At 34.7% G+C, this 26,152-nt stretch overlaps 1 protein-coding gene and 1 long non-coding RNA gene across 3 annotated transcripts in view; both read left to right on the forward strand.

The window, feature by feature from the left end:
* The window catches only part of LOC135221790 (neuronal growth regulator 1-like), a 141,689-nt gene extending 119,945 nt beyond the window's left edge, over window positions 1-21,744 (forward strand). For both annotated transcript variants that reach the window (XM_064259643.1, XM_064259644.1), the window contains 5 exons: window positions 2,997-3,157; window positions 13,231-13,441; window positions 19,132-19,276; window positions 20,106-20,245; window positions 21,095-21,744. In XM_064259643.1, coding sequence (XP_064115713.1) covers window positions 2,997-3,157; window positions 13,231-13,441; window positions 19,132-19,276; window positions 20,106-20,245; window positions 21,095-21,393 — 956 coding nt within the window. In that variant the 3' untranslated portion in view covers window positions 21,394-21,744. The remainder of the gene's footprint in view (window positions 1-2,996; window positions 3,158-13,230; window positions 13,442-19,131; window positions 19,277-20,105; window positions 20,246-21,094) is intronic.
* A 1,173-nt stretch (window positions 21,745-22,917) lies between these two features.
* The window catches only part of LOC135222201 (uncharacterized), a 179,106-nt gene continuing 175,871 nt past the window's right edge, over window positions 22,918-26,152 (forward strand). Inside the window, exon 1 of the long non-coding RNA XR_010316205.1 lies at window positions 22,918-23,236. This is a non-coding gene — a long non-coding RNA (uncharacterized LOC135222201). The remainder of the gene's footprint in view (window positions 23,237-26,152) is intronic.

Raw genomic sequence — 26,152 nt, forward strand, 5'->3', positions numbered from 1 at the left:
GTACTCGAAGTTGGTTGTCTGTAGGGAATGGAGTACGTTATTCTTAGTTGGTAGAAGGAGACTGAATTGATCCCGCCTCCTGTTTCGGTTCTGCCGATAGTCAAAATTCTTTGACGATGCTAGAACTGGAGATGTAAATGAAAAAATAGAAGTAGTACATTTGATTCTTAAACAAAAAAGATATACATGTCATTCTTACACAAGTCATTTGGGAAATTTTACTTGTGAATCAAAAACATGTCTGCCCTCTATTGTTCTATTGGTTCCAGTGCCGTTAGCGAGAGAGAGAGAGAGAGAGAGAGAGAGAGAGAGAGAGAGAGAGAGAGAGAGAGATCCCCTGTACGTGCGTGGTTAATAACTTTCCTAGCTGTTAATATTAGTAATAAAGTTAATTAAAAAGGTTTTCACAAAATATGTACGCATTTCGGCACCAATGGCGGTGTAGCACAATATCTAGCTTTTGATAATTGATAGAAGCTGTCATGTTTTCGACGCAGGACCGGAGAAATTTAAATATGACGAATATCACTTCTTGTTTCCATGTCAGCATGATAAAAGGAAGCACCGATGGGAGGTGCGAATCATAAGGCCGGATGAGGAGAGAGACAAATAGAGACTGCTCGTAGTTTTATTGCCTCCGGGGCCTGTCTGTCTGTCTCTCTGGCTGGCTGGCTGGTCGGGTCGGAGCTTCAGCTTTTCATGTCATTATCGGGGCGTTGTGGTTTCTACTTTCATTACAAATTATGTTGGCAGAAGAGATTTCTATGTATATATATATATATATATATATATATATATATATATATATATATATATATATATATATATATATTTGTTACAGAGCTTTGGTACTTCTTTATTCTTTAATCATTTTTCTAACTACGGAAGCAATCATTTTTATATGCAGTAATTTCATTACTAGAACGGACATGAAGACACTTTCCATTGTGTAGTCTCAAGTGAGACTACACAATGGAAAGTGTTTTCATGTCCGTTTTAGTAATGAAATTATCGCATAATAAAATGATTGCTGAGAAACTTCTCCAGGTATGTTGGCTCGCCATTAGATATATAGATATATATATATATATATATATATATATATATATATATATATATATATATATATATATATATATATATATATGTATATATATATGTGTATAATATATATATATATATATATATATATATATATATATTTTATATATTATATATTTAGTAACTGCTTTTTAGTGGTGTTAATATAGGAGATGGTGATGTTACTAGGTGGTACTGGCATTACCAGTCGATAATTAAAAAAAAAATAAAGACCAGACTTATTGACTAGTTTACCTGAACAATAATAAGTGTAATGAAATCATGAGAACAAGGCACCGGTGCCTATTTTTCCTTCGAGACTCTTAGGGCCTAACTTAATTGTCTGTCAAAAACAAATCTACAGCTACGTCCTCGACGCCCATAGACCTTCGCCCTTGGTAATTCGATTATATCCGAACTCCCCGTTTTCGTTTGGAGAAATAAATAATTGAGTTTCGAATGATTGGCAACATACCCTGACCAACACATCCTCTCGAGCGGAGGCCACGCAGCAGTACTTCCTTGTTAGCGGACAGGTTTCTCAATATTCTTTCTGGTTCAAGTTGTCCAGTTGTATGAGAATGCTGACTACTTTATATTCTTTTGAGGTTATTAATAATTCGGATATATTTCATGTACTCGTATTGCGTTTAATAAGTCAAACACGCGTTATTTTTAATTTAAATTTTAATATTATTAAACTTGCGACTTACGGCTATGGATAGTTCTTATCAAATGTTGCTCGAAAAGACAAAATAAAAGAAAAATTTTCATTTTTTAGTACACTATCCAAGGATTATGATAAATAAAAAGCCTTTTCAGTAACATAGCTTGAATAATGAGTGTGGTCCTGTTTGTGTCATAAGAGTGTTTGTGCCTGAAAAGAAGATTCTTATTGATGTAGAAAATTACTACATATTTAGTTATTGTCATTAGTTTCAGCAGAATTGATGTTAAAGAATTCCATTTGGATTTGCTATGTTTTTCGATTAAACTTATTTCAAAGTTAGGTATTGATTGAATAAGTAAAAATAATCATATTGACATAAATTACACAGAGTAGCGGATGTGAGGATATGTAATTTCAAGGGTCGTTGTTCGCCAACAGACAAAAGAGATAAATATCTTCTTCTTCTTCCCAGCTTTATCCCTATTCGGGGTCGCCGTTTCTAATGAGTCTCTTCCATCTATACCTCTGTCCTGTGCCATTTCCTCCCATACTCCCTTCTCCCTCATACCATCTCAAATGTAGTCTCTCTACGGAAGGAAATTTGCCTCTGCTCTGATGTCGATTTATTCCATGTTGTTTGGAAGTGGGTCTATGCTTATTCGGCTAAAGTGTCAGTGTGACACATCACCTCCACGGCGAGGAAAACTGGTTTACGATGTTCTCTGCTGATTAGGTGCGCTCCGCTGAGTGTAAAAAATTCATCCATCTACTGGCTTTCAGGGTGAAGGTGCCTGTAAGGACTTAAATTCATTCACAGATTTTCTTTACTTTTTTCTCGCCGCCTGCTGTTTCTTTTTTTTTTTTTTTTTTTTTTTTTTTTAGAATATCATTATATTTATAACTACTTTCGAGCGATTCATAAGAATGCAGATTACTGTAAGAGGTAATTTTATACCGAACTATGATCAAGAAATTGATTCTTCGTCAATAGTTTAAGGAAATATATCGGTAACATACTACACATACATGATCTTGTCTCATTATGCAGTAGCGCAGATGTAAATGATTTAAACGATTTATCACTATTAAAAGAAATCACATATTTGAAAAGCAAACAGTGCCTATAGGGTCACGAAAAACTACATGGTTGAGAGGTAACAATTTCTACCCTTGGTATGCTCTGCATTACTATTGCAAAATACATGGTATTACTCCCAGGTTAACCCAATATTGCTTTTCCTGACAGGCCCAGACGGTACCCATTTCAATCGAGTGGTCGGCCAAGGAGGGGAAGTCCTCGCTGGGGACAACATATTTCGACAGAAAAACCACAGCGATGTCACTGCCCAGGCCGGAGCCACTGCAGCCCTTCCGTGTCGCTTGTCGTCATCCTTGGCCGATGGAATGGTAAGGCAGAACCAGTATGTCGAATGAAAGAAGGAGGGTGAAACAGGAGAAAAGAAACGAGAGAGAGAGAGAGAGAGAGAGAGAGAGAGAGAGAGAGAGAGAGAGAGAGAGAGTCTTACCTAAAACCGTTTTTTACTGCTCCATATTAATTCCTTTTACGTCTGACTGGATGAGATTTGTGTGAAATTTTTATTTCGTGTTCAGCAGCTTTAGATTTATTTATTTATTTATTTTTTACAGCAGCAGCAGCAGCATTCGAGATTGTTTAGGGACACTACAGCTTTCTCAGTATTTTTAGTAACTTCTTTTTTTTTAACAGTAACATGTTTTGCAAAGTGTACTTTTCTTCTCTGGCGGAACTCTTGATATAATTTTTGGGTAGCGAATATCGTCCTCTTTGAAACTTGCAGGGTTCCTGAATTCTTTTAATTTTTAGCTTCTCTATTTTGGCATATAGTTCTTTTACTTATTCCTTGCCCCTCCGCTCTTCGTCACATCGTTAAATATTGTTTTCTTTTTTTCGTCGTTTTTAGATAATGCCGTCAACAAATTATGGATTCTTTGTTTGACAGTCTTCGTTCCTATTTTCTAATCGAGCAGACATGTTTCAATACCTTTCTACTTTTAGATTTTATTTTATTTTATGACCTATTTGAGTTTCATTTCCTTTAAGTAAGGTATAAATTGTTTTCTAAACGTCTTTGAATTGGATTGTTTAAAGGTAGTGAACATTTTTAGCAATCCATGTATTGATTATGTCAACAGCTTGTACATCGGAATTTGTGCATATGGCGTATTTCATGTAGATTTCAGTTTCGAAATTAGCATGGAGATACATTACTCTGTTTTATTGCTATTTCTGTCTGTTTTCTTTTTATTTTCTAATCATTGTTCGTGTATCTTAACAAATGTAGCTTTCGGCGTTGTAGTAAAATCCTTCAGAGTCGGGTTTTATGTATTCTGTTTATTAGGTATTCTCTCTCTCTCTCTCTCTCTCTCTCTCTCTCTCTCTCTCTCTCTCTCTCTCTCTCTCTCTCTCTCTCTCTCTCTCTCTCTCTCTCGGGAAATCACCTTGAATAACTGAAAAAGGCTAATTTGTTTTTTATGATACCAAAGCTTTAAAGCAAACAAGGACGGCTACATCCAGAATACGCCAGGCCAGCCCGAAATTTGTTAAATAACATGAAAGCGATATTCAAAGAGAGCCGAAGGCCATCCATTAAACGTGAAAGCACAATGAATATTGCACAGTAATACGAGCATCGATTTGAGGTGGCTTTGACAAAAAGTGGGCGTAAAAAAAAAAACCGTGTTTTTGGAACAATGTAAATAACACACTAGTACTAACGAAACTGCTAAGGATTTTATACATCTGCTAAAATCTCATTTTGATAATCGAACATAAATAAAAAATTGTAAAGGAAGAATTGTGGTATCCAGGGACGCGGTGTGGAGGGCGTGTTGTGACGGTTTTGGAGGGCACATTGACAGGTATCAATGGTCGAGATATTAATTAAAGGGATTAGTTTGCAGCTGATGCCAGACCAGACCTGTTTACCACATGGAACATAAGGTGATATATTTATAATGAAGTAAAGGAGGAGAATGAGAATGAATGGTTAGACGAACTTACAGACATCATAAAATGTGTGTCGCTGACCGAGAGAGAGAGAGAGGGAGAGAGAGAAAGAGAGAGAGAGGAGGAAGACTTACAAGGAAGGAATCTATTATGGGAAAAGAGAATACTACGTATGAAGATGAACAGGGTGCAAATAGAAAGGATTATAAGCAAATTATAAGTTACACTGTATTTAATCATTTGTCCATGCAGAGATCGGTGCAAATGACAATCTAATGCTCTTTCAGAACGGCAAATGAGACGAGCAAATAAAGAGGGAATGCGACCCGACAAAAGAGGGAAAGGTTAAAAATTCTTATGCATGATGTTAACGAAATTCCTTCACTTGGCCCCTAATGAAAACTGAGCACTCGTGATGTCAGACCCCACAAGAGAAGCCAGTGACGCAAAACCTCGTTAATTCTTGATTACGGGTCGTCTTTATCCAGATTTGGGTGCTGTGGTGGAGGCTGGCCAGGTCAAGGGGGTCCAGGGAGGTGACTGAAGTATGTATGATTAATTTGGGTTCGTTGGCCATTAACGAGATTCATGAGCCTTGGTGAACGACGCACCATTATAAATAACGCAAGTTTGAGTCCTTGTTATGATGCAATCATCCGGGCTTTTAATTCTTTCGTAAGCTGATTACTTCGTGAAGTGACTGCGGATTTATGATAACGAGGTTATTGCAAGTGGAAGCTGAATTTTTGGGGAATAAAGGCGCTACTGTGGAGATTTCATTGTTGGAAGGTCGAGCATCAAACGCAGTAGCAATTAATTTCTTTAAGCTCTTCGGTAAAAGATGTAGAATTATTAAGTTTAGTGTTGTTAGATGTAATGCAAATCATATCCTGAAAGATCACGTTTTTCCTTTCAGTTCTTCGTCGAAAATCCGTTCCTCAGTATTTTGATAAACCCTACTCTAGAGTCTGAAATTCAGATATATATATATATATATATATATATATATATATATATATATATATATATATATATATATATATATATATATTTATATATATATATATATATATATATATATATATATATATATATGTGTGTGTGTGTGTGTGTATATATATATATATATATATATATATATATATATATATATATATATATATATATATATATATATATATATATATAAGTTTTGTTTGTGCCATTAGATGTGAATTTGGATTCAGTTGATAGTTTCCTTGTACTGTTGTTAATACTTTTTTTTTGTGACATTTAAGACACTAAAATTCAATTTCCTTAAGAGATTCATTTTATTCTATGCTGTAATAAGCAAGGGCAAGTCGTAGAAAGAGAGAGAGAGAAAGCGCATAAACAGTTGACTCCCCCAGCCCCCACCCCCCTTCTTTATTTTATTCGACTGCATTGCCGCATAATCGTTTTGGCGAGGAAAGTTAATGAGAGGTTTAATTGGAATCCACTTGGATCAGTATTGATGAGTATTGACCAATCAAAAATGTAGGCTGAAAATTTATTTACTCTTCGTAGAGACTTTTATTGCTTTTTTTTTATCTCTTTATTAACATTTACTTGATTTACGTTCCTGTCCTCTTGTCGCTAAGTTGCCTTTGTTCATTTCATTTTTGTGTCCTAAGAGTTCTTTTTTATGTGAATCACTGTTATGTCTTAGGGAAGCAGCTAATTACGTTATACATTCTAAGAGTTCATGATTACATTAAGCTCAAACCAGTACCTCTCTCTCTCTCTCTCTCTCTCTCTCTCTCTCTCGTCCACAGACGCTGGTTAATTAGATAAAACAATATCATATCGCTTGATTGCTTCACGTCTCTATCTGAGGCAGCAGAGGATAATAATGATCTGTCCACAAGTGAAGTGGAACCCGTCGGCAATTAGGAACCTTGGTTATCCTCAGATGCTGGAGGATCTTCCCTCAGGTGCTCATAACGAGCGGTGCGGAAGAACCCTGCGTAACGTAACCAAATTAGAGAAGCCATCCGAGGCACCAGAGAAGGGGGGAAGAAGCCCATTAATGACGGAGGAGGAGGAGGAGGAGGAGGGAACTTCTGCGTCTGTGACGATAGTTTCGTAATCATTTCATTTGGTTCGCTTGATTCCTTTCCTTCTGGAGATCTGGGCATTTCCCGTGGGCCTCTCGGTTTACATGTCCATGAACATTCACACACCATTCAGAGTTGCCTTTTGGAGTTATTATTTTGTTAACGATGGTTTGGATAATATAAAGAGGATCTGAAGTGATATGTAATGTGAAAATTTGGTATGAAACTAAGCATTGTGACAGTGTCATACATTCGGCACTTAAGACTGTGAACAAAGGGGGTTAGAATGGAAGCACGGGAGACCTAGTGAGGCTAGGGGCGGAATGGACGCTGCAAACAACCACTATTAATGCCTGCAGTGAACCACGCAATGTGCACAGATGGCACTGCCCAGTACGGGCTCATGAAAAAGTATGTTTTTGCTATCTTACTTTTTTAATGAGGATATTTATTTTTATAGTTTGCAAGTGCAATATAGGTTTATATTTGGTAAACAATTAATGAGAGGTTGGTAATGTGTCCTGGGCTAGGAGGTGGTAATATATATCAAGTGCGTCACAAGTTGAAATTCACTGCAATTTGATAAAAATATAATTCATTAGGGACAAAAAAATCGCAAAAGAACCTCGTACGATCGTTCATGAATGATGCCAATGTTAGTTTTCTTAATCCTGAAATTTTTTTAATGGAGAATTGAGAATTAGCATTAGCTGTTAAAGTTAGATTTGTTCTTACTTTTTAGTTTATAATTTATTCACAGTAGATGTTTTTGTGTCACGCTTCAGTACGACTATTATTCGTGTTCCTTATCTTCCTATTCATTCTCGTGTTCTGTATTTCTCTCTCTTGACGTATAATATACTTTACATTCCAGTTTAAGAGGCCTTTGTTGTATCTCTCCATATTTGAGGTTCATTTACTCTAAACTCCTTCATCATCGTACCCCTAAAAATCTTTACATCCTGAATCTGGCTTAGAAATAGACTCTGAGAACGCCCAAATCTGTGGTTAATACGGAAATAAGAATGCCTTTTGTTAACAGCAGAGCCGAGAATAAATTCATAATTGGAAAATAATGAAATATTACAATGAAGCGCAGAACAATAGACCAGCTTTGTTAATGACAGAAATACAAATTGTTTGAAGGCCAGTATAAATTTCAAGTTTTATAACAGATAAAATTGGTATACTCTTGCTGTCTGACGGTTAACCTTCGTGATTGCGTATGTTTTTCAAGTAGACACTTTGATAATATCTGTGTATATATATATATATATATGTATATATATATATATATATATATATATATATATATATATATATATATATATATATATATATACACACGTATATTATATATATATATATATATATATATATATATATATTATATACATACATACAAATACATACACATCATATACATACATATACGTATATAAAGATATTAACTTTAGACATTTATTTGGCCTGTGTATTTCCTTATAAATAATCATCTACTATTATTGAAATACCGGCTTTGCTGTCATTGTTCCTCTAGGCTGATTTGTAAATGAGTGGTCAAGAATTTGAATTTGCCTTTCCATTTTTCTCCCCAACAGGAAAGAGTAAATCTTCAAAATTATGTATATGTATATGTATAGTATATATATATATATATATATATATATATATATATATATATATATATATATATGTATATATATATATATATATATATATATATATATATATATATATATATATATATATATAATATATATATATATATATATATATATATATATATATATATATATATATATATATATATATGTGATATAAAACAATGGTTAAATTCGAACACAGCACATATTACATTTATCCAGGTCAAGTGCAGGAACATAGATTCAGATGACCTAATAAACCATTTTTTCCAACGTTTCGTTGGAGGATCCAATATATTTTCCAAAATTACGTTTCGGGCAATTTTATTCATGCACAACACCAGACGACATCAAAAGCGGTAGCCGATCCATGAATCAGAAAAGAGAGCCCATATTTTTTGGATTCTTAGCTATTCATTTGAGGTCAATGGCCCCTTTATATTTTGAACTTTGTCTGTTATTAAACAGTTTTTTATTTTTTATTTTTTTTGTGAAGCCTGTAGAAGATGTGAGCAGTGAAACAGTTATTAGAGAAGTATTGTTATAGAAAGACGATTTCTTGGTGAGAGAGGGTCCATTCTGATTGAAGTGAATAGCACGATGTAAAAAGGTGTAAATAGAATTTAGATTAAAATTGAAAAAACTAAACGACTGCTGTACCCTTAAATTTATCTTAACTCTCTGCCTGCCTGGAAAAATCACTATTATATTCTTAGTTTGTTCATAGCCTCTGAACATCAGGTCAGTCCTCAGTGTTTTTAGGTTGTCTGTATTTAAATACGTATGTTCTTTGTTTCAACTCTCTTGTTTCTGAATGCATCTGTATTTAAACTTGTTATCCTTCCTTATCGATCTAAAATCTTTTGTGTCCTGGCCTTGTGAGTTTTAGTTCACTTTGTATTAAAAATTTTTTTATTTCCTTATTTTATGATTTAACATTTATGCATTGCACTTTATTTTCGTAGATATCTCTGAAGATGTGATTGCGAACCAATAAACGTTGGAAGAAATGGCTTTCTATGTGTCATCTGCTTCTATGTTCCTGCCCTTGACCCGGATATATATATATATATATATATATATATATATATATATATATATATATATATATATATAATATATACACACACATATATATATATTATATATATATATGTGTGTATTATATGTTATATATATATATATATATATATATATAATATATTAGAAAGAGAGGAAAGAGAGAGAGATAGTTTTGCATATAGAAGACGTATAATACTTGGAATATATATAAGATATATATATATACTATATTCTATTATATATATATAATCTTCTATGGTATAGTATTATATCTACCTGTATCTATATATGGTATATATATATATATATATCTATATATATGTTATTCTATATATATATGTTATTATATATATATATAGATATATGTATATCTCTTATATATATACCAGGTAGATATCAATATGTATCTATCGTTCTCAATATATATATTCTTGTATCTATCTTATGTATATATGTTGTTATCTATGTATATCTATATATCTCATCTGATATATATATCATATCTCTATCTATATATATATAACTATATATATTAGAGAGTAGAAGAGCGAGAGAGAGATGAGAGAGAGAGAGAGATTAGTTGTGCATATAGACGTAATAGACTTGGAAGAATAATAAGATATAGATAATTATATATATACTTATATATATATACTATATACTATCCACCCCATACGATTATTTACGACTACCATATGTATATACTATATATACTATTATATATATATATATTTATTATTATAATATAATAAAATTTTATAATACCTGTATATCATATATAAAGCTGACGGTGCCACGGGCATTCTCACGTTATAAGAGAGAGGTTGTTTCTAGCAAAAAAAAGGGAAAAAAACTGGAGAACAGGAAATATACAGACGCATTATTTGTACATTAACTAATGATTGTAAGTTTTTCCCATTTCCCCACCGGGTGGATCGGGCTCGAGGGCATCCTCTCATTCATCTTGGTAATGGCGTCCATGTTTATACATCTGTATCAGAGTAGCTATGAATTATTTACCCAGAATCGCTTTGTTACGTTGAAAAGGAGAGAGTCAGGTATTCTTAGGTTATTCTGAATAAGACAGTAAACTAAAGGAAATAGTTAGAAGAAATGAGTTTGAGAAAATGTAAACTCTTCCCGGAAACGTTGTGTTCTCCATTAAATTAGTACAATATTAAAAGCTTAGTTATTAATTGTGCGAGGAATTAATTTGTATGTCATTGTCTTGTATCAGACATTTTTCTAATCATTCGTTATTTTGTCCTCTCTTTGGACTTTAAAATCGTGAGAATATATTTTTCTGCATTATAATTTAGATTTTGACTTTAACTTCATACAAGAATTTGACACAAGACTACTTTTTTTATTTTTAAATGGTAAGGAAATCTGGGTAATGGCCAGAGGTTATTAATATATTTCTATAGTGAGACTTAGTAGGTACTGCTAAAGGTTTTGAGTTTTTAGGTTTGTGAATTAGTATGCTACCTAGGAAAAGCCTAAAATTATATTTTTCAACAAACAAAAGGCTTATTGAATTATGTGTTAGTACACTTGAAGGAAAGAAATTTATTCAATCAAGCTACAATATTATACACGAGGAGAATTTACCAAATTTCTTGTGAGAAGGGACCTGAAGGTCCTTTCTGGAATTACTATCGTTTATTTAGTGTGTTAAAAGGTTACCGGAGACTGAATACATATTACGAAAAAATATCCAAAAATGGATTTTGTTTAACGCTTTTTTTGCAGTCAGGTTCAAAGTCCTTTTGACAAAGAATAAACACTAATTCTTTGAAGAGAATTTAGCCTCCTACACATTTTCTCTGAATAATCTGCCCTTTTGTAAGAATTTGAGTTTTTGTCGAATGAGAATAGCTTCCGATTTCGTAAGATAGTAAAATGTCAGAAAGTATTTGCCAGGCTGAGAGATTGACTTTTCGTTTCTTATTTGCTATGAGTTAGGACAGTTTTTGCCCATCTCTTCTTTAATTTTATTTTGTTTGCCAAGTTAAGTTTGGGCATAGACATACTTTAACTGCAGAGACTTTGATGAGCCCTATATGCTGAGTACTGCCATACCATTATGTATTCTGAGCAATGTGTCAATTCCCTTTGCACCTAGTACATAATATATCACCTCTCTCTTGCACGCAATCTTGTATCGCCTGGATATTAAAGCCGTTCCATTCCGATAACTCTTCCGCTTCATCTACCTATCCAACACTTGTATTTCTACATCTCCTTTGCCCTCATAACGCTCTGAATAATGTAACCTTTCACCAACATGTTGTCCTCCATTTATCCCACGTTACCACACTGTCAAGACACTGATCCTTTCTTTCATTTACATTAAAGTTTGTATATATATATATATATATATATATATATATATATATATATATATATATATATATATTCTTTCACCTATTAAGGTCTTCTTTTGACCCGTTTACTATGTTGACACTTTATGTCAACGGAACCAGCATTTACATATTTTTTTTTATTTGTCCTCAGCACCTAAACTTGGCTTCACGAAAGAAATATAAAATGGAATCGATTTTTTACAGCTCTGCTTTTATTTAGTCTTATGGCTAACTGCAATAGAAAAATCGAGGGGAAAAGGATATTTAATTGGTCCAGGATGAAGGCTATTGCAAAGGTTAAATCGACAAGCAAGAGGGTGTAACGAGCAAAAGGTAGTATTGGAAATGAATTGGTCAATCGATTTTCTAAGGCACCTCGGCTCCCACTAATAGTCGGGTAGCCTTTGTTGGAGCTCAGGGATCTGAGGAAAAATGTAAAAATATGGGTGAGGTCAAGCAAGCCCATGAATTCGATACATATATGTGTATGGATATATATGTGTGTGTATGTGTGTGTGGGCGCTTGCTTGTGCTCTCCATTTATCATTATACTGATCAAATTATATATTCATCGAGAATATCCTACAGAAAGAACTTGAACATGATCGTTTGAAATAAATGGTCATGGATTCTTTCATGTTTACGACAGCATATTTCGCAGTCTATGAAGTTCTGTTGTGGAGTGGAGGGAAGTGGATGTGCAGTGAATGTAACATACAAGAGGTTTGTATCATTTCAGGGGAGAAGTTTGGGTTAACGAAGTGCTCTGGTTCTGAAGAAACACCTCATTAAGGATGCGTTACAACGCCTGAGCTCTTTGATACGCTGGTGCAGAAAAGAAATGAGAAAAGTTAGTGAAGGACAGAAGGAAGGCGTTTGTGTGTGTTTGTGTGTGTTTTTTTTATGTGTGCATGCGAAAGCAGGTAATGCGAGTTGTTGAGTTTGAAGTATGATCATAGTTTGCTACTTGTTTATGATTATTTATAGCATTGATTTGCTAATTTTATCTATCTTGATTCTACAGGTGTTTAACGAATAACTTTGTGTGCGTATTAACGAACAGATTCGCTGAAACATAATTTTAAATAAAATAGTATATTGTAATCTCTGAAGGACTTATTGGTGATTATTCATTCTTGTACAATGTATGGATGGATAAAAGGACGAGAATATTTATTGATGTCTGATTGTACTGTAGAGTGTACAGTGAGTAAATGGGTGGTAAATTGCAGAATTGTGTTACATAGAATTGTTGAATTATGAAATAATTTTTTTTTAAATCAAATTAGTAACATTATCTGTAGCATTAGCCGTAAAGAGAGTTCATGACCTCTTGTCATTCCAGGTGTCATGGGTCAGACGTCGAGACTACCACCTCCTAACTGTCGGGAGACAGGTCTATTCTTCTGACGCCCGCGTGGGCGTGAAAGTCTCTCCAGACGGGTGTGACTGGACATTGACGGTGCGATGGGTGGCCACTCATGACGCCGGACTCTATGAGTGCCAGGTGTCATCACACCCGCCTCAGGCACTCATGATCAACCTCAGCGTCGTTGGTGAGTTATAAAAAGCGAGAGATTGGATATATTTCAGCGTATACCCAGGAAATGGCGAAATCACTGTTTATTGATTTTCAGTCCTTTCGTTGGTGGCAATCATAATGATTACCCTCGACTCCATTAGTTTTTGTAAAGATGAAGATAACCTTACTTTGCTTGCACGGAATGCACAACAATATATCTCCGATTTTTTTTTTTTTTTGTAGAAATTGTACGGTGATGGATGGATAGATGATCATATTCAAATATTCTCTGGTGAGATTTCGTGCAGGCTACATTGACGAGTAAACATCGAAATAACAAAAACTTTAATCATGCACAGAGACAGTTACACTTTCGCACACATAAAAAGCTTGTACACACACACTCTAAAGCACATATGGCCAACAGAGCTCAGCTATTATTGACCACATAAATAATCTTAATCATCGAATAAATTAGAATGTCATGTATACATTATACTAACGATTGTTGCTTCAAACGCCAGATGGTAGAATCAGTACCGATTAAACAAAGAAATACGATAAACCTCTCAAAAGGAGCCTTGGATTCAGATCTGATTAATAAAATCTTCCTCCAATCAGCAGTAACAAGATTAAGAAGAAGCTATCAACGGAATGATATAGTGGTCGACTTCTTCAACTGTATAAATAATACTGTTCTGTACCTCCTAATCTACCCTTTTGGTTCTTTTCTGGGCAAACGTTACTAGATTATGTATATATACATATATATATATACATATATATACACACATACAAGCATACATACTATATACACACACACACACACACACACACACATATATATATATATATATATATATATATATATATATATATATATATATATATATATATATATATATATATGTGTGTGTGTGTGTGTGTGTGTGTGTGTGTGTTTTATTCGAGCTACAAATGTCCTTTAATATCTAATTCTCTCTACCTTGGAATTAATATATTTTCATATATGTAAACCGAAGGGGAATTTTTCAGTTGATAATAATTTCGTCCTCTCATGGGTTCGAACCATCGCCCAGCGGACAGAGAAGAAATCAGGACTTCAGTGATAGTTATCGATTGTTAGCCGAATCGATAACTTCACTGAAGTTCAGATTTCTTCTCTATCCGCTGGGCGATGGTTCGAACCCATGAGAGGACGAAATTATTATCAACTGAAAAATTCCCCTTCGGTTTACATGTATGAAAATATATTAATTCCGAGGTAGAGCGAATTAGCTATTAAAGGACACTTGCAGCTCGAATAATTTATATGATTCACGGTGATGTGATAATTATTCATATATGTATGTATACGTATACGCACACACACACACACACATATATATATATATATATATATATATATATATATATATATATATATATATATATATATACACACACACAACTTTTAATTGGCTTCCTAAACGGGCTCCAAAGAACCTGTGAGACAATGGTCACTGGCACAATATATTTTATAAGCTGGATCATGGATGAACCTTGCGCGGAAGACTTCAGCAACATCAGCTGCTGCATACACCTTTGCAGAATGTTCATTAGATATCCATTTAACCCTGTAGCTTACGTGCACTACACTACCGCCTCCATATCTTGGGCATACTCTTGCAGAGCCTGTATATTAGTGTCCTTTTCCAGAACTCTTCCACTCCATCTATCCAATATTCTTAGAGCTCCTTTTTTTCCATTTAACATCTATTTCATTGTTGGTTAAGTACATCTTATTGTTTATCTTCTTGCAAAACATTCCGAAGCTTGCGCTGCTTTCGACCATTTCTCTTTGCTATCTCCAGTCAATATTGTATCGGAAGCAAACATCAACCATTCCATACTCCATTCGTATCCCATTTTCCATGTAATTATTCATTGCTCCATCTACTTGGTTTCCATTCAACATCTATCTCATTGTTGATTGAGTATATCTTATTGTTTATCTTATTGCACAAGCAAACATCAACCATTCCATACTCCATTCGTATCCCATTTTTCACCGACGTCTAATTTTCCTGTCAGATTTCCATCATGACTTAGTAGACATCCATAAAGACATCCCGCCCCTGTCGCTGCCCCACGTAGCACTAGACTATTCTCTTTTCCATGATTATATTCAGTCACATGCTTCTCTAATATCATGCAAAATGTTTATAACTCTCAGCATCTATACTTTACTTCTGTATCATTGAGTCATAGTGACGAAATATAATGAATTATAATAGTATGACAATCAGGGAAGGTAGCTGCTGCTTTGCTGAAGGTATAGTAGACGAGTGTCTATAAAAGGAATAATGGCTGAAAGGGAGAGTAAATTAGAGATACGGCTTAAGAGGTTAAAGTAAGTGGCGCAGTATTTGTGAGAGTTTCTGATAATCCCTCTGGTTGAGGTAAGTTTTCAGGACAAAGGGTTCATCCGAGAATTAGCAGGTAATAGATGAAAGTAGTAGAAACCTGTTTTTTCTTCTAAGTCACCTTACGTAAAGGTAAACGACGTATATGAAAAACTATTCATAATTTTTGTTATTACCCACGGGCAACTGACTAATTGCGAATTATCCTTCATTCTCAATACCAACCCTAGGATTTTAGGAACCTTTGGCGTCCTTACATATCCTCTATAAGTTTAAAAAAGAAGAAAGGAATATTCGTGAAGAAAACTAAATTGTTCGTAAAATGATCATTCATTCCGACTTCTGTCATCACTTGAGTGGTTCCCGATTCTCAACCCTTTCTCATCTGCCATCCATTTCCTTTACCTTGTATCCTTTTGGAATTCTTTGTCCATTGACGTAGATGAGGATGTTATGTCAAAACTTTGTTGTCATTCAATTTTGTTCTGCTCGTTTCTCCTCCCATGTCCAGGTTTATCACCTCCATGTTTCTTTCTCAACGCGCTATTTTCATTGCATCTTTTTCCTTACCTTCTTTCTTTACGTTTACCTCCTATCTCACTTTAATTCGTCTTGCGTCATACCACTCATTCATGCAACGTAAAAACACCATACATACAAACAAACAGCTCGGCTGTGGAATAAAGTGGAATGTTTATTCACCTTAAAATTCTCTCTCTATTTTTCAATGCATCGTGCTACATAGTGTATGTAATGCGTGTATTACCTTGGGTTACTTAATATCAGTTACTGATAATCTGAACAGAGGAACACTCAATTATGGTTATTACTCAGAAGCCAGAACAACTTTGTTGTTCTATGTGATATTTGATTATAATGTGGATGAATTCCAAGTCGCAAGAGTGTTAGTCTCGAACTCTACCCAAAACATGATGTCTTCTGTTTGTGTGTGTGTGTGAGAGAGAGAGAGAGAGAGAGAGAGAGAGAGAGAGAGAGAGAGAGAGAGAGAGAGAGTTTAATAAAATTTTTATAAACAACTGAACTCCACCCGCTAGGGTATATACATTGACTAACCAAGACCCATGGTAATTACAGATGCAGGAAGGCAAACATTATATACGTATTTCATACATTACGTAGCACGAGGCATTCCATATGAACAGAGTACAATTATTAATTGAAAAATAGCTAATTGATGTGGAATAAATCGTGGAGAGAGAGAGAGAGAGAGAGAGAGAGAGAGAGAGAGAGAGAGAGAGAGAGAGAGAGAGAGAGAGAGAGAGAGAGAGAGCATTATATGGTGAATAAGCAAATGAGAGATGTAATGCAAGACGACCCAAAGCACGAAAGAAAGAAGGTATAGAAAAAAGATGCAATGAATATAGCACGATAAAAAGAAACATGGAGGTGATAAACATCGAAATGCAAGGTGAAGCGATCAGAACAAAGTAAATGACAAAAAACACTTGGAGCGAAATGCCATGTTTGTAAATAAATATATGTAATCCCGATAAACCTCTAATTATATATTTATATATTCCTTGTGCTTTCCGAAGCCATGCTAGGTTTATCTGTGTTCCTTTCACTTCCTTAAGCAGAAATTTTATAAGGTATTTTTTGTGTTCGTACTTGAAATAGGAATGAGTGGCCACATACAGACGCATATACTGCCATACAAATCTTAGCTAAAAAAAATGCAGCCTTGGAAAAGTTTGTTTATTACTTTATCAGTTAATACTTATCTCCATTATAAATAGAAGCTCATGTCACAAAGGTACTAAAGTCGGTTTCACAAAGCTTTTTCCCAAATCGGAAGAGAAAACAAATTTAATGTTGGAAAGAAGGAGCCTCTGAAAGAGAATTACTCAGTTTTTGGTCATGTGCTTTTTAAGCATGTTGCCATTTCACTATCCAGGAAATGGCAATTGATGGACCGAAAGCTTCAAATACGCCGGGGCATTGATATGTATTCATACAATGCAAAACTGATGCAAATGAATCCTTTGTGAAGGCAGACTGCGCTTCAAATTTTATTATGGATATATATCGTATTTTTTATTTGATCATGGCACTTTTCACAGCTGTGAAGTAGAATTAGGCCTTCGGGGTATAGGAACAAATTACTACCTGTACTTTCTCTCTACGTACACGTATATCTAGAAGATTTGTTTACGTTTAGCATATTTTGATTTATTTACATGCATGGCGCTCGCTCCGAGTGGTGTTTATGGTATTTGAAAACCAACGTAATATTCAGTCATATATAATCATGTGTACGAACAAAGGGATATCGATAGTAAAATTGTTTGCGTAGAATTACGTGATGAGGTAGGAAAGCTTTTGTAACGATGACGTGAACGGGAGGCAAGGGACGACCAGAAACGAAAAACAGGAAGTAGTAGGCATGGAATGGACAGTAGTAAACAGGACATCTTATTTGGAACGTCTCACAGAGATAATCTTTACACATTGGTCACCAGATGGCAAAAGTATCAGAGCCAACATTCCTTTTGCGGTTATGAGAGACATTAGTCCGTGTAAGATCAATTGGAGACGAAGATCTGAACAGCAGACTAAGTGCGCAATGACCTTTAGCACGATCGAGAGGGAAATAATGGGGATGGGAAGATGTCAGTGCCCAAAGAGTCAGGGGAGGTTGAGTAAAGACCTAAATAGAACGTAAAACTGTCAGGAAAAAGGCAACTGTAATGGGAGGCCTAGGATCCAGTGGCCTCCAGAGACCGTTAAAGAATAGCATCCATCGCCTATAGAAGAAGTTTATGTAGACTGGGGTCCTAATATAGAAGCTTGAAAGTGTCGACAAAAAGATCGGCAATAGCAGCAGATAAAATCAGTAGCGGCATTTATTGGGCCAGCAATGTTAAAATTGCCAAAAATATATGTCACGTGATTTCAGTCTGTTGGGGCTCCGTGCAATGATGGGAAGAGCAAACTAAACATTGCAACTCATAAAAAAAAACCCTTTAAAGGGATTTTCGTAGGATTGCTTCGAACTTCCAATTGAGAAATCAGATGTTTACACCGTGAGCGTTTGTGTTTATTTGTATGCTTTATTTCATGTATTTTCTTACCATTTTATGAAAGCATGTAAGAGAACTACTCACAAGTTCTCTCGGATCTACCCTGGTTTTTTGTCTTCGACATGATTGATGTAAAGTTACTTAGTATATTTTTCAGTACATTTTTAAAAATTATTTTTATATCAGAGAGATATTTAATGACGTGTCACGATTCAACAAGAGGATATTCCATGTCTCGATGGGAATTATATGCCACTGAGAGAATCCTTCCATTGCAGAGGCACACGCTGAGATCATCGGAGGGACAGAGCGCTTCATCCATAGCGGCTCTTCCCTCATGCTGGTTTGTCTTCTCAAAGGAGCCACAGAGCCACCGACCTTCGTCTTTTGGTACAGAGGAGATCGCATGATCAATTACGATAAGTAAGTCTTTATCCGGCCTTTTCTGGTTTTGGTGTAAATAGAGCCACGCCTCTTATTTGTTCTACGTCAAGACGGGATCGTGATTGCTTTTATAATATTCCCACTATTATAGATACTCCTTTGTTGAGGAGGTAATGGACACTAGAGCTTCATCGCTTGGTTGCGATGCTAAATGATAACATATGTTTGTTTATGTAGTGAGAAAACAGCTAATAATTACATTAATGAATCAAACAAAAACTTCTTTCAGTTTTCGTTTGAAGATTGAGAAAGATACCCACAAAATTACTGTGTATAACGTGTTTACTTATAAGTAGTTACATTTTATTTTACTCAAGTGTAAATACTTGTAAGTAAACACGTTATACACTAATTTTGTGGGCTTCTTTTCCAGTTACATTAATGGCGGACATGCAAACATTCCCTTGTGTGTGAATGTTTGGAAGAAAAATAATTTGGTTCAACTATTCAGAAGGTTTCGTATAAAAAAACGAACTCATTTAACACATTTATTTTAACTCAACAAATGAAGAAGATTAAAGAATATGATATATTTATCTTAATAAACATTCCCATAGAACAACTTATTAAAATACTCTTTTAATCAGCTCTGGGTTTCCTTCCCTGTTTTGCAAAAAAAAAAAAAAAAAAAAATCTGTCCTTTGGTAGCAAATTAGAATTCTACTGAATAAGGATTTTGTGAACTGTAGAATTCCATGTATCCGTTCATCTAGCTCACAGTGGAATGTAATATATCTTGGGTCCCCAGAAAAAACCTGACATAGCTTTATTGAGTTATTTACTCAAAATTACTGACGTGCTTCCACAGGGAGCGAGGCGTTACAGTGGAAAACACGAAAAAATTCTCTAAGCTTTATGTCGCTTCTGTGTCCCGGGAGGATGAAGGTAACTACACGTGCTTCCCCTCAAATGCTTCTCCTGCATCCGTTTTGGTGACCGTCGTCCAGAGTAAGCCCCTCTCATTCTGTCTAGCTGCTGTCTATTAATATATAAATATATATATATATATGTATATATATATATCTATATATATATATATATATAATATATATTATATATTATATAATATATATATATACATATATATATATATATATATATATATATATATATAAATATGGACTGTAAGATGTTCTGTTACAACAGAATTCCGTCTAATAAAAGGAGGCCACAAAAACGCCAAAATATAGAATGTAAGTGCTATATTTCAGAGACTGGTGTCTTTCTCTTCAGGTAGGTAATGAATCATTACCTACCTGAAGAGAGAGACAGCCGTCTCTGAAATATAGCACTTACATCCTATAGTTTTGCGTTTTCATGGGCTACTTTTGTTTTATATTATATTTATATATATATATATATATATATATATATATATATATATATATATATATATATATATATATATATATATATTAATCTTCGGTGAGGAAGATTAAAGATTTCAGTAGTATTGCTGCCTCAATTATGAAATTTGATTAGGAATTTGTTGTTTAAACATATTAATATTTAACGCAAACAATTAACTATATTGAATGTTATCAAAGTACTTGTATATTGATATATTGCTAGTATTCTCGCGAATATAATGTTAATCTTAATTAATATTTTTCCAAAAGTTTTGAATTATCTAGAATTTTCTCAACTGACAGTTTAACTGATTTTCATTTGTAACTATATTTTCGATTTGTGGTTTTATATTAAAATAAAATAAAAAATTTAAGGTCATTGACTTGCTGGTATATATTCTGTGGGAATTAGGAAATTATGTATAACAAGCTTATCTGTCAATGACAGGGGAGAATCCAGCTGGCCTTCAACAAGAGACAAATACGGAGAAGGAAGTCTCATCAGCCTCTGCATCATCATCATCTTCATCGTCTTCATCATCCTCATCATCATCATCATCATCATCATCATCGTCATCATCGTCATCATCACCAGCATCCTCTTCTGCCACAAACAACAACAGCAACAGCAACAGCAAGAAGAACGGGGCAACGAGAGCCACTGCAGCGGCTCCTGCAGTGTTGCTTGGAGCTTTCATGAAGGTCCTGTCGTTGTGGCTCATCAATGGTCTCTCATATACGAGATGATGGATCCTAGTGCAGCCATCTCTTGATTTGGATGCCAAATAATTTACTTATATAACCTATGTGTGTATATGTAGTGAGGAAACAACCAATATATACATTCATGTTGAGCATTTATTTGTCTTCTGTGTGTTAACTATTGTGTGAATGTATATTTACATGGAAGAAGAATATAGTTCAGTTTGAACGTTTCTTATCGAAGACGAAGTCACTCCAATAAAAGTTCAAGTGATAGAATATACAGTATGTTTTTGTTTCAATGTACATTTTGAATTAAAAGTGTTCATGCACACCTGAAGTCATTGTATAAATTATGATGTAAATAAATGCACAAAAGAAATCTTATAAAATAAACCTGCATATCACAAATACCCTTTCATTACAAGTGGCACCAGGCTGGTGAGAACGTCTACCTCTTGGTCTGAGTTCAGGATTGTCTTCATTGTAAGTTGTACAATCAAAAGACGACTGCAAAGCTAGATCGTTTGCACTTCAGAAATGCTAGTTGAAGCTTAAGCATTGCATTGTTATTTTAAAATTCTACGGGAATATAAAACCAACACGCCTGCATTGCGAACAGAAAATGAAAACTGCAGGCCTTGAAACTAGCTTCTGACCTATTTGCCTTTTTTTTCGTACTTTGAAGTAAATGTAATTTATGCATTGTGAAGAACATTAGTATGAAAAGACAAGGTTAACGGCAACTGGATACGTACATTCCAGGTATACGGAGAAGTACGCAGCCATTTAGGTACTTTCGGACGATTTGAGAACACTGCCTCTTCTGACTCAAATAGTTAGGCGTTTCACTTTCTTTATCAAAGACATTCAAGTAAGTAGCATCTTCTGTCTAGTGACTGAACATTTGTACGTAGAAGTCTGTCAATGTCCATCTTAATATTCGAGTTGAAAATGAGTTTATCTGATTCATTTCTAATCATCAATATGAGTCTTTATTGCATACCAGGTGAAGCAAGCATCGTCTCATTATAATGATTCGCCTATTTAGTCATCTATTTATGGCCTCTTTGAGCGGTAGAGACATCAAGGCAATGTGTATTATAATTTTATTAAATACTTTGGAATATGAATTTCGTACAACAAAATACTATTCTTAAGTTTGTATACTACATGAGGAAAGCTCTTCGAGGGATAATTCATATAAAGAATTGTCAATTAATAATGGAAGCTTATATGCCATGTAGTCTGATAGTATGCATATGCATAACTTACAGTAGAGTTATACTGTAATTTGTATAAAAATCATGACGTATTTTGTATAATAATCAGGATATATTATCTCTATTTCGCACAGTATGATGTGCCTTGTGCTTAAAACTTCCGAATTTTAATTTACTGCAGTGCCGATTAGTTAAAAAAATTACGTCACCAACCAAAGAAAGACAAAGGCCACTCAATCTTTTAGCAAAACTTGCAATGTTATCGTTAAGAACCCAACATTTCGTTTTCTTTGAAAGTTACCTCATACGAAATGAAAACGGCCGTCGGCCTGTAGATGTATTTCCCAAAATGACCACACCCAGAACAGTTGCGTTGTCTGCTTTCTAAGACAGCGTCTCTAGTGCTTGACTATGAGATTTTGGGTTGTGTTGTGAGAGGTCCCATTTAGAAATTACCAGGCGGCCGGCTTCGCGGCGTTAGGTACCTTTGCACACATTAAATCTGCAACAGCAAATGCTCTGACGAGACAGAGCGTGAAATGAATTTACACTACCAATGAAATGAAAATGCACCCAAAGCATTGTAAAGGGATGAAATGTCCAGTGTGTGTAGTCCTGGGCTACATTATTACATCGTGTGCAGCCAAAGAAACCAACAAGACATGGTAAGTGGCAAGCTTTATTTATCTTTATTATCATAATGATCACATGTTAACGGCTGGTTAAACCATTCGTTTTTCGTTGTATTTATTTATTTATTTATTTATTTAGGTATGGTAATTACGCCTATCTTATTCACGAAATAACCTGGTATATGGTAAATGTACCCTGACATAAATGCTGGAGTATTAGTATTTTTTACCTATGACATTAATGACGATGAATGAAGATAGTCCTACTGCCTGAACAGCAGTGTTTAAGGAACGAAGTACAGAGGCAAGTGGGCACGACGAAATTATTTCTCTTTCGTTGGGCAGGGAATGAGGACAGGCTCAGGGGGAGATGTTTTGTGTGAAAAGGCAGGAATAAGTAGGCTTAGTGTTTTGTTCGTGGATACGAGTGCATGTAAAAATAATGCAATTTTAATAGCAGTTGTCATCAAACGTAGCATATTTTTCGCCATTAGCTGTTAGGTTAATATCCTAGTGTAGACGTCAGCGGTGAAGTGACGAAATTTCAGTATTGTTCAAAGCCATACTGAAGCATACAGTATGTACCTACCTCTGATTTATTCTATGAAATTTTAGAAAAAAAAAATCCTCATATATGCGAAGCATGCAATTAAGGTTTAGGTTTCATTGTATTGGGGCAATATTGTTATTTAACATCGCAGTGTATGGTTATGGGTGGGGTGCTACCCTTATTCCTTTTATTCTTACCTGACTTTTAATTAGGTATTACTTTTATTTGGAAAAGTTGAAGTGTGAACTAGTTGGTAGAACCTCAAAACTTAACGCCATCACGAATGGCACCAAAAAATCTACTTAAATCCTCACAAATACCAGGAATAATTTGACACATTAATGTATGAAAACGCGCCAATTTAAAAATATTAAGAGGCACCTGACCATAAGAGGTAAACAGTAAAACAAGTTTTACCCGTCCTCTTAATGATGCGGGAAGATCGCGCAGTATGTTGAACGATAGTTAGGGAAATTGATAATTAGTTCGTTTATTTGGGATTTAGGACGGTATTAATAACGAGAAAATAACTTCAATTGGGTTAGCGTGCGATGGAGAGAAACGGGTCGTACTAGAGCGCGGCATTGTGCACATCAAGTGGCATGGCTGATATAACATGAAACATTTTTTCAAGTATTGGTTTTCAGATAAGCTCGAAAATAGTGAAATAGATACCAATTCTGAACTTACTTTGAATGCTTAAAAAAATTACCGAATTTCTTGAAGAAATTAGCTTAGGGGACTATTTCGGTGCTACTCAAGTAGGCAGTCAACCTGCGTATTTCTACACTTCCCCCGTCGGGGGTCAAATGCCCCTAAAGTAGCACCATGGGTTGTTGTTGTTTGAGATTAAGCTGGCCTTATGCCAGCCTCGGGGATCAAATGTGGTAAAATGCACTTAGGGACATTTGACCCCCGCCGGGCTAGTACTAAACACGGCGAAACAATGTAGAAACACGCAGGTAGACCACCTACTAAAGTATCACCCTATTTCTTTATATTGTTGTTATTTTGTTATCGTAATAAACTTGTCCTCAAAAAACTCATATTTTTAGTTTTATTTGTGTGGACGCATTGTGTTTCTTATGAATTTAGAAATTCTTATAGTCATCTGAAACATATTTTAAATCAGCACGTCGTAAGTTGATCGATGGAGGGACATATAATCCAAGTTCACCCCTAATAGTAAGAGGGGTTGGCTGAGAAGGGGATGGGAAGGGGTGACATGTAAAACTAATTGAAAACAACAGATAGTGTTTAATCCATAGTTTTCGAGGCTGCTGGGATGAATAATGACACTCCTGAAGCCCTCTAAGTCCAAGTTCAGCCTCAATAGGAAGTGGGGTGAGAAGCAACTATCTTAACAGGAATGAGAGACGGAGTTTATTGGTTATAAACAGAGATTTCCCTGGCAGCACCAGGTTGGTAAGCTGGTATCTATATATATATTATATATATATATATATATTATATCTATATATATATAATATATAAATTTTATATATTTATTATAATTTTTATTATTATTATATATATATATATAACATATTATATTTTCTTATTTATTTATGTATTTTTATTTTATTATACCTTTATATATATATAGTATATATTTTATGTTTTATTTATTTATATTTATTATAATAATATATATATATATATATATATATATATATATATATATATATATATATATAATTATATATGGGTGTGTGTGTGTGTATAGTGCTATATACGCATGTGAGAATTTTGGTTAAATCTTCTTTTGCTATATGAAGCTACCTTAACTCTAATGAATCCAAGTGTCAGTTGAAATCGGAAGAGGAATTTTAGTCCTTTAAAATATGATTACATTTCTGTTCACACTGACTCTCTTACACAGAGAATATATTTTTCTTGACCGAGTGAATGTTAGCATATTTACGTCTCGCAAAACTTCGAATAAAAATTTGTAAAGAGTTTTATAGAATAGCAGGTGGGATGTGCAATTCCACGACCCGCTGTAGATGGTGAAATTAGGCAACGCCTCCGGCAGCAGTGGGTAGGTATGCCAAGGTAAATGAATTTGATTGGGAAGGTCAACGTTTGCCGTACTCCGGCACATGGATGGATTTTTAGATAAACATCGACAGGTGGTGGGAGTCAGTTGAGTCGGATGGCGATATGACTTTCCTCGGCTTCTCCTCGATGTAAAAGGAGGATTTCATAATGAAACGGCAATGCTTCGAGGATAAATTCTTTTTGTGTCAGGAACCTTATGGGGTCTTCTGATGCTAGTGTGTACAAATTTTGACGATACTCTGAAAATAGACTGAATTAACCATTAAGCTGATGACTCGTGGAAGGGTTTCTACGCTTTAAACTGAATATGTCTGCTATTTTGAAGAGAAATTAAATGA

The sequence above is a fragment of the Macrobrachium nipponense genome, chromosome 3 (genome assembly GCF_015104395.2).
Source record: "Macrobrachium nipponense isolate FS-2020 chromosome 3, ASM1510439v2, whole genome shotgun sequence".
Classification (NCBI taxonomy): Eukaryota; Metazoa; Arthropoda; class Malacostraca; order Decapoda; family Palaemonidae; genus Macrobrachium; species Macrobrachium nipponense.